The following is a 10,293-nucleotide window of genomic DNA, read 5'->3' on the forward strand; positions in this document are numbered from 1 at the left end:
ATGACATGACCCGCAGTAGTTCCTTCGTCGACCCAGGGTTTACTGCGGTAAATTTCGTCGAACACCTTGAGGACAGTTGCCGCCTCCCCGGGGAAGGAATCTCCTAGTGACTGGGGAGGCAGGAAGGACCACCGAGAGCGACGGGGTTGCAGGTGCGAGTCACAGGCCACACACCACCACCGCGCAAGGGGAGGAGGGGGCTTTCTTCTCTTTCCTTGTTCCCATGTCGATTTCCAACATCAAAATGGGACGCCATTGGACCCTGTTCCTTTCTCCCACCTGCTCTGTTCCAATCGCCAGCGGTTTCTTCGACCTCAGCAGAGAAGAAGCTAAAAAGCAGAGGAATGGATCGTGTACAAGAACAACACATGTATAAGCTCGCGTACAGAACAGTATACAAAACAGAGGAAACATAAATCCCCTCACGGAGGCGAGATGGTGCGGGGAATTGGTGTCGCTGTCTATCTGTAGGATGAACAGGAGAGGGACGCAAAGGCCAGTTGAGCTCGGCAAGCCTATCTACAGCCCCAAAAGCTACGAGCTGGTCTCTCTCTCTCTCTCACGCACACGGTGTTAACTGCCACTACCTGTAATTTACAGAACCGACATGAACTAGGAGGAAGAAGAAGCGAGGGAGGAGACTCTCCGGGGTGCTCTGCAGCAATCCCTCAGGTGTAGTCTCCTGCGATGGACGGGGCTTTTGCTAGGCCTGTGACTCCAAGTCTTTTGAGCCGACGAAGGTCCCGTGGAAGCCATAGGGAACGCGCGACGGCAGCTTGACTGAGGCCTCGAGTCGCATGTCGACGGCGTTCACGATCAGTAGCTCCGACGCGGACGTATTCTCGTCGTGCATGAAGGTGAGCACGTAGCCGTCGTCCTCCCTCAACGAGTTGGAATCGCGCGGCAGGAAGTAGGGCTCGCCGCCGTACCGGCTGTCGCCGAAGATGAACTTGCTGATCTCGCCGGTGAAGAGGTCGACCTTGGCGAACCCCGAGACCTTGGGCCATGGCTCGGCGATGGCCAGGTAGGCGTACCGGGTCTTCCGCCCCAGCATGTTCCGGTTCACCATTCCGGCTTCGAGGTTGAGTTGATCGGCAGGGGACAGAATGGAGCGGCGCGTGGACTTGCCAGTGTTGAGGTCGAGCCGGATCTCGGAGAGGACGCTGTTGAGGCGCTCCTCGCATTCGTTGAACACGGAGTCCGGCGGCGTCATGCAGGATCCAATCACCACCACCTCGCCGGTCGCCGGCTCCTCCCACGCGTTCCACAGGTGGAAGCAGAAGCAGTCGGGCACGTCGACCCACCGCATCTCCGAAGCGTCGGCGGCGTACTTGGGCAGCACGCCGAAGCGGGCGGTCTTGGCCTGGTCGTAGACGACCGGGGAGCCGCCGCGGATCATCTCCTGCAGCTTGAACACCACCTGCTGGTCCGGGACCACAACGTAGTTCTCGGTGATGGCGAAGTCGTGCATCATGGTGGGCTGCTCCAGGGGGATCTCCACGTCCGGGGACTTCTTGCCGTCAGGGGAGAAGTAGAAATACTTGAGGTAAGGCTTCTGGATGACGTCGTAGCTGAGCGCGAAGAGCTCGCGCGAAAACGGGTCCAGCTTCGGGTGCGCGATCATGGAGGAGCGGAGCTGTCCGCCGAAGTCGTACCGTTCGACAGTCTCGAGGTCGCCGGAGGGAGTGATGCGGACGTGGTAGGGGATGTCGTCCTCGGACATGGCGAGGAGGCGGTCGTTGAAGTACACGAGGCCGGCGTTGGCGACGCCCATCCCGCGGCTGCCGTTCACGAGGCCGAAGAGGCTGCGGGCATAGAAGAGCAGCAGGCGCGCGATGCCCGAGTGACCATGGAGCTCGCCGATCGCCTTGGGGAAGACCGGCTTCCCGATGGCGCGCTCCTGCCGGAGCCGCTCCGTCACGGTATAGCGGCAGGCGTAGGTGGCGGCGCCGTTGCGGAGGTGGACGGCGTGCACCATGCCGTCGCCGTCGAAGAAGTGGTGCCCCGCCACAGGCTCAAACAGGGGATTGGCGCCGTTGCGGACGTACACCCCGCTGATGAACGACGGGATGCGGCCTTCAACAGGGAGGTCATGGCACGGCGCCTGCTCGTCGACGGGGGCGAAATTTCCAGCGATCTGGACGGCGGGGTCCGCCGTCTTCGGCAGAGGGCGCGGCCGCTCGAGCACGTTCGACACGAACGCGTCCTCGATCGTGTCTAGCGCCGCGGCGGCCATCCGCTGGACCAAATTCCATCTCGGCCTCGCGCCGCAGCTTTGCGTCGACTGGTCAGGCTTGCTCGCCGGCATCGCGACGGTAGTTGGCGCCACCTCCTTATGACAAGGAGCCAGGTAGTAGGCGGGGCTAGCGTCTGATGTAAAGTTAAGGAGCGAATTGGAGGCGGAGCAGCGTATTCTTAGCGTAGCAGGGGCGGCGTGCTTGCGTATCAGCTTCACTGGATTGGCTGCTGATCGCACAGTAGAAGTCATGGCACTGGTAGCAGTAGTCATGGTGTCGTGACAGCTGAGGAGGAGCTGGAGTTGGAGAAACTGGAGAGTGACGGTGGTTGCGTCTTCTTCGAGTACTGCAAGGAGAGCAGGGGAAGGAAGTGGTGGAGGTGTTTGAATTGAAACGCTGGTGGCGTTCCTATTTATAATGGAGGGAGAGGGGAAAGGACGAGACTTCAACGAAGGGGATCGTTCCGTCTCGACGCCTCCGAGAAGCCCACGTGGTGGAAGGTCATCAAATGATGGCTCTTTTGTTGGATGGACAGACTTATATTTCCGGCTTAGCACTGTGGATGCTCGGCACGTGGTGTGCTTCCATTGGTGCGCTCGCCGGATCGTCCACCTTTGTGGGGTTGGACGAAGGAGAGAGGAAGGAGGCGGCAACGCTCCGCCAAGTGACACGCCGCTACTGGTGGGCTCAAGTGTGTTTGTGTTGAACTGGTCCCCCACCCTTTGCTTTCATCAGCTCCATTCACATTCCAACGTTCCCAAATTTAATATTACTATAGATTTTTTTTTAAAATATTATTAATTTAGATAATTTATTTATTTTTTATTTAAAAAATAAATAATGAAGATGATATATTTTTATTAAAATTTATTTATCAGGCTAATTTATTTTTTATCATATGATATCTTTTTATTAAAACTTATCCAATGATTCTTTTTTTCTATAAATTCTAATTTATCCTATTATTTTATTTTTATTTTTTTAATTTTGTGATTTAATTCATGTTAGTCCTAATTCATGTCAACCCGACTTTCTATTTTTTCGTCCCTTTTATCTTTTTTTTTCCTTCCTCTTTTTTTTTTTCTATTTTTTTCTTTTCTTACCACGACGAAGGAAAAAGGGGTGAAAAAAAAGGAGAATAATATTAATCTAATTTTGTTTGATTTGATTTATTCTTTCGATTACATAAAATAATATAATAAATCTAAAAAATCAAGGATATATCTATTTATTAAACAAAAGGAGAAGTGTCATCCTTTGAGAATTAATTAAATTTTTTAAAAAAATATTTTATGAATTTTAATTTATAAATATATTTGAAAGACAAAAAGACCGTTTCGTCTCGTATACGAGAAAAAGTTATAAGAAGATACGTGGGATGTCTCCGACTATCTTTCGAAAGAGCCTAATCTTTTGCTCTCGTTGGAAACGTGTTGAATCTCTTTGGTTTCCTTTTTTTTCTTTCTCGTCGTGGAATCAATTATAGTGACAATTTTTTTTTTTTTTTTTTTTTTTTTTTTGTGTGTCAAACATTTGAACATGTGTGTGGAGTAGCTTTTACAGCCAGCATTTTACATGTGTTTCGTAGTGCATTTTGTTAGCAAAATGAGAGGTATTCGTGATGTTTAATTATTGTACGACTCTTATGATCTAATTCATCATGAATGTACTGGAAACATCGATCTCTCATTGTTCATTTAAACATGACTAATCTTTGTTCTGATATCATCACAGTCTTATGTTTGAAACAAATAACAAAGACACGGAGGTCAATTTTGTTTTCCAGATATTTAACATATTCAATTTGATTAAATTAAATTCAAAATATTTCAATCAAGCTATGCTCGAGGTGTTAATAGTTGTTTTCGACTTTAACCATATCTGAAGGGTATATTTATTTATGATAATTAGTATATTTACTCGAAAGAACTAATGAGCTCAGGTAATTACTGGAATTAAGTAAATAAATTAACTTACAAGACAATTACATTAAATCATTTAATATTGATGTTGATATAAGTGTATTGGGATGATTGAAAATCCAAGATGATATCGAGTAGATATTGATGAAAACGAATGATCTGATCGTATCGATGGATACTAATATTATTAGGATTGAGTAGCATAAGGTTGTCCATTGTTCTAATCCCTTAGCAGTTTTTTCACTTGTTTTATTTCATATTTCCTTCTTCCACTTATGATATCTTATGTATCCTTACATCTTGAGCTATCCTATCATTATATCATCATCAATCATAATTTCTAACACCCATATAGATTTTTAAGAGGGTCAACATAAAATATAGAGATCGAGATGCTAAACGTGTGATGTCGCTATGATAAGTTAATGAGGAAACAGGGATGGAGATGGTGTCTGCATGGGGAGGCTAGTGGGTGAGACACAATACCGCCCACGATATCATCATCTAGTCACAATCGCATCGTCTTCACCGCATCTCTAATCTCTCCTTACCGACGACGCCTTCACTACACCAACCCCCCTTTGTGTTATTAGATCTCCCACACCAATGAAGTGCACCAAAGTGAGAGAAAGAAAGGAGATGAACAGAGAGAGAGAGAGAGAGAGAAAAGAAGCTGAGCACACTTCCCCATCCTTATCATGCGTGCAAGTTCACATGGCCAACCTTTGAAGTACGTCTTAATCTCGAGACTTATAAATGTATCGGTGAGCGAACACAATTTGATTTGTCTGATTTGACCCACTAAATTAATTATTTTAGGATGAATTCATGAAAAAAATAATCTCTTTTTAGCTTTTTTTTTCCCGAGAGGTGCCCATTTTTTATTTATATTTTTCAAAGAATGATTCATATTTATAGTAATTCTTAAAATATCCTATCAACATAACTAAAATAGTACTGGTAATATATCCTCCATGTATAAGATTTAAATTATTATATATAATATTTTTTACATCTCCACCAAAATGCTATAAGCATGTTAAAAAACTTAACCGAAACAAATGAATTCAAAACCCAATGAAATCTAGCTAATCTGAAAAATAAGATTTCAAAAAAATTCTTATTGGTCCATAAATAAGAACAACTAAACTAAGTAGAAAGACCTTTATATCATTTATAATATTTTAAAATAGATTTACAGTATTTTTTTTACATAATTCATATAATGAAATTCTCCAATTGGGCATTTAAAGGATTATGATAAACGGGTACTCTTTGAGAAATATGAAAAAAAAAGGGACCTTTCAGAAATAATAATAATAATAATAATAATAATAATAATAATAATGGATTTAATTTTTTTATAGGCCCAAAGACTGGGATTGCCCTTAAATTATAAATTATATATGCTAAATTAAAGGACATGATAGGAAGATTTCACCAAACAAGTTCCCACTTTTTTTTTTTTTAGGTTCATGTGATAATAACAAAATATTGGTGGTCTAATGATCATTTTCAATCATGTGGTACTTTGCAACATATCATTTTCTTCTCTTGCCAATCCAAATGGTAAACTATGTTGATCATGGCCGCTATTATGTTGATGATGATGATGTCCATTTTTTAGACTCGAATTCATCTTCTGAGCCTCTATTTCATCAATTGGATCCTTGAAATCTAATTTTTTAGTTGGAGGACCATTATATATGTGTCAATATCTCCAAATGTGACAATGATTTTGATGTAGTTGTCCCATACGCTCCAATTTCAAAGTCGAGATCTTGACACAAATCTATCGCAAATCTTGTCTCCCAAAATATTTTAAGAAAAAAAATGACACTAGCGAAGAAATGTAAGAGACACTAACTAATATGATAAATTTGTTGATAATTGTTGCAATAATACTAAGTGGTCTTGGGCTAATTAATTATTATCTACTGTTATTAGCTATCATTTTAAAAAGTTATATTGGTATCTCTATAATTATGAAATTAAAATATTTAGATTCATTTACCTTAATTCATCAATTTTATCAATAAAAATATAAAAATAAATGATAAAAACAAATGCAGAGTGATCATTATCTCATGTCGTTGCTCTTTTCATTTATAATAATCACTTGCGATCCCCAACAACGTCATCGTCCACCACCATTGACATTGTCTACCATCACCGACTAGAATATTAAAATTATCTTTTTACCTTTTTGTTTTTATGTTTCCGTTATTAAAATCGAGTTAATGAACATAGATATTTTGATTTTATAACTATAGATATGTCAATATAATTTTTTAAAATATAAAGATCGAAATGTTAAGGATAACTAACTGCACGGGTAATACGTAATTAGTCCGGAATATTGAGTTGTGATATTAATGCATGATATTAATTTTTTTTATGATCTTTAGTTTTTGTGCCATCTTAAATTTTTATATAAATATTTATTATAAATATATCAAGTCCCATCCTTAATTTATTTCTTTCTTTCGAGTACCATGGGGTATACGAAAAAGAAATTAAGGAAAACATCTTGATGTTGATATGATATATTCTATGTATATGATCATTGTTTGATGTACCATCCGAAGTAACATGAAATTGACGCATACATCAATCCAACGGTACATAAGAAACAGGACAAGAATTAGTCGTGAGTGTTGTGCAGTTAATATAGTTGAAACTCGTTCTATATCTACTAATAAGAGTCAATACTTTTCAAATTTTCAAGTTAAGTTTAACTCGATTTGACCATTGAGATCTCTTTCTAAAATTTAAATCTCTCTCGGTCCATCTTATTTTAAACACTTCTATTCACTCTAATTCTCACTCTTTTTCACACTCTTACTCATCATTAAAATTTCTAATCAATAATCAGTTTCAATCAAACTATTAATTTGGATAAAATACAATTTATTTTTTATTTATACCTCACATTCATTTTTACTATTATTTAAATAAAATAAAATTATCATTAAATTAAGCTAAAAATCCCAAAATTAGAATTTTTTTATGAATATTAATATTTTTATGAAATTTGATACATATTGGTGTATTGATATACAGTACATCAATACCGATATATATATATACATGTATGCGCGTGCATGTTTAGTATATTTATCATTATCCATGTAAAAAAAAAAAGAATAAATATAGAGATTTTAATTTCATATTAAAATGGATGCCACTTTCCACTTCGGGGGGGGTTTCTTTCTTTAATAGTTCTTTTTGCTCTATCGATTTCCCCAAACAAGATATACTTTCTTTGACATTATGGACGAGGAAAATGCCACATTTTCTTGGAGTGGCTACGTCGATTACGCTACACGTGGTATGCATTAGCTTCATTCATTTCACTTGGGCTTTAACCTTTTCATCTCCTTCCTTTCCTTTCCTTTCTACTTGTCATCATCATGTCTCATTTGCACATTGTATTGTCCTAATGATTAACAAACATCTAATCATATGACAATTCATGATTGTGGTCCTACAATATGACAATCCAACAAGAAAAGGAAAAAAAATGATGATAAACTTTGTCGAGAATTCAGCCCTCCTATTATTTTCATTTTCGATCAATCTCAAACTAGCTTAAGCCTAATACATTAAATTTGAATTGATCCAAAATTATATTATGTATATAATAAGATTCTTAACCTTTCGATCTAAAAGCTTAGATCGCGAGACGTGACATTTGTTTATAATTTTATATTCCTAAACTAATGTCTCGCCATCGACATTCTTCACGTTTAGTGTTGTTCGTTTATTATTTAGTTAATTAAACATTCAAAATGTGATCTATGTATCCACCAACTTAGGCTTCTAATATATATAATCTATGAAAATGAGGATTAAGCATAGAAATCAACCCTTGCAAAAGACCACACTGGCATCGTGAGGAATTGGCTCATAGAATGCGATTCCAATGGCAGGAACTGTGGGTAGTGATGAGAATTGGTAGAATCCACCACTAGCAAGGAGAATGGTGATACAAGAAGTGAGCATAGCCAGCCATGAGTTCCTTGTGACCTAATAAAACATGCTTCAATCGATTTAGCTTTTTCCTAGTGGTAACATGTTGTGTTGGCGATTAACAGCCTGCTGTCCCCTCAATGGGGGGTGAAAGATGAGGTGAAATAGGAATATTAGAATGATTGCATTGTACTTTTTGGACCCTAAAGTTGTTGTCATGATTAAAGTTATCAATCCTTACCGTTGTAGATTAAAACAAATAAAAGAAGAAGAAGAAGAAGTTAGTTGATTGGGTTATAATTATCACTAAAAGAGTTTGCTTTAGGTTAGTGTATAATGCTTATATATATATATATATAATACCTATTAAGAGGCCATGATATTTAATATATTGTTGCTTAAGTGATGGATTAAACGACCGCATCAATATTAAAAAAAGATATATAATACCTATATGTATAACTATTATCGAGTGGTTATCGTATTTAAGACATTATTTCTGCTTATTTGATAGGTCTAATATTCGTGTTTACGTAAAAGTATATATATCTTATGCAACATAGATTAGGAAGAATACTAACAATAATCCTACATTAAAGATTTATATTAAGTTTGACCCTTAATTTAATGAACATAAGTTTTTGGATTGAGTTGGTATTTAAGTTTATGAATGAATGTTAATCTTGACCTATTTGATTCAAACTGAAAAAAAAGAAAAAAAATTAGTCCATCAAGTGAAAGAGAAAAAAATAGATTTGGACCATAGTTTAGTCCACCCCTATGAATAAAGGGAATACCATGGAGTCCCACATACACACACACAAGAGAGAGAGAGAGAGAGAGAGAGAGAGAGAGAGAAAAGCGGATTATTGATCAGTTTAATTGATATTTATTATTTTAAATCAAAATAGGTGATGAATAAAGAAAGTATTAGTTGCTGCAGTGTGATGAATGAGATCGATGTGTGGTGTAATCATAAGCAGCATGGCGTCGTCTTCTTCCTCCTCCTCGCGAGTGAGTCAAGGGTGGCCAAACGTTCGAAATGGGTCCACCCCTGTGGTCGTCCGTCGTCGGACGAGCAGGAGAGGCGATGGCTTCGAGTCCCTTTCCTGCTCATGTCTTTCTCGTGTCTAAAAACATAATAAATAACAATAATAATAAATTTATTTTCTTCATAATTCTTTTTTCTCGGGTGATGACTGAGCTTTTGAGTGCTGCGCATGCAGTAGCAATAGACGTACTCCCTCTCCACACTTGCAAGCTTGAGGGCATTGCCAGCTCACCTGCTTAAGCTCGCCGACCTCACCTAACGCCTCAGTTGTCGTCGACGCGGTCTTGACACGGCGCCATACACAGACCGAAGTGGCTCTCACTCGGTGCAACTCCGGTTCCATGAAGAAGACGACGCCACGTACCCACGCAGAAGAAGCTTCGGTGGGGTGGTGGGGTGGCACTGAAGACCCGGTCCAAAGTGATCTCCGACGACAGGTCACATCTCTCTCTCTCTCTCTCTCTCTCTCTGTCCCTCTAAGTCTGGCTCTTTTTGGCTTTGTCCCTCGCACTTGCTTGGCTCAGATGTTGCGGTGTTAGGACGGAGGAGAAAAAGAATCTTTGTTGGAGATTCCATGATTAGAACACAATAATCATTGACTCTCTCATGAATGCTTAAATAGTCTCTCAACTCATCCTAATAAAGAAAATAAAATTTTTATTTTTATTATTAGTATGATTTTTTTTTTTCTATAGATAAACAGTAAGTGATGAAAACATGAATTATCAAAATCATTATCGTCCCACACCTCTTAGTTAGTATGAGTTTTATTGTGCTAAGGATGTGATAAGATCTAGGAGTGGAAACATTCTGAGATGAGATGATATTTTACTTTCTACATGCATAATTTTGAGAGTAGTATGTATCACAAAATGGTGCTTTTGAAAACAAAATATACACATTTAGTTGATAAATAAGAGTTTGTATTTACCATCAAAGCCAAAGAAAGTTATGATTACTTCAACCCTTATACTATTCTCAAAATAGAATAAATATTAAAATTTGATATTTTATATTAATAAAAATAAATAATAGTAGTAATTTATTTTTATCTTTATTGATATATCCTAATGATTAGAGCATTGTTCTACAATTGTTTATTTTACATCGT

General features: G+C 39.2%; 1 protein-coding gene across 1 annotated transcript; it reads right to left on the reverse strand.

The window, feature by feature from the left end:
- Nucleotides 1–352: 352 nt before the first annotated feature.
- LOC103982953 (9-cis-epoxycarotenoid dioxygenase, chloroplastic-like) lies at nucleotides 353–2,636 on the reverse strand. The gene has a single exon (XM_009400060.3). The coding sequence runs from the start codon at nucleotides 2,507–2,509 to the stop codon at nucleotides 704–706; it is 1,806 nt and encodes a 601-aa protein (XP_009398335.2). The 5' UTR covers nucleotides 2,510–2,636; the 3' UTR covers nucleotides 353–703.
- Nucleotides 2,637–10,293: the final 7,657 nt, after the last annotated feature.

This window comes from Musa acuminata, chromosome BXJ2-4, assembly GCF_036884655.1.
Source record: "Musa acuminata AAA Group cultivar baxijiao chromosome BXJ2-4, Cavendish_Baxijiao_AAA, whole genome shotgun sequence".
NCBI classification, from domain to species: Eukaryota; Viridiplantae; Streptophyta; class Magnoliopsida; order Zingiberales; family Musaceae; genus Musa; species Musa acuminata.

Excerpts from the sequence above, each read along its gene's own strand:
- LOC103982953 (XM_009400060.3), bottom strand. The coding sequence starts at position 2,509 with ATGACTACTGCTACCAGTGCCATGACTTCTACTGTGCGATCAGCAGCC.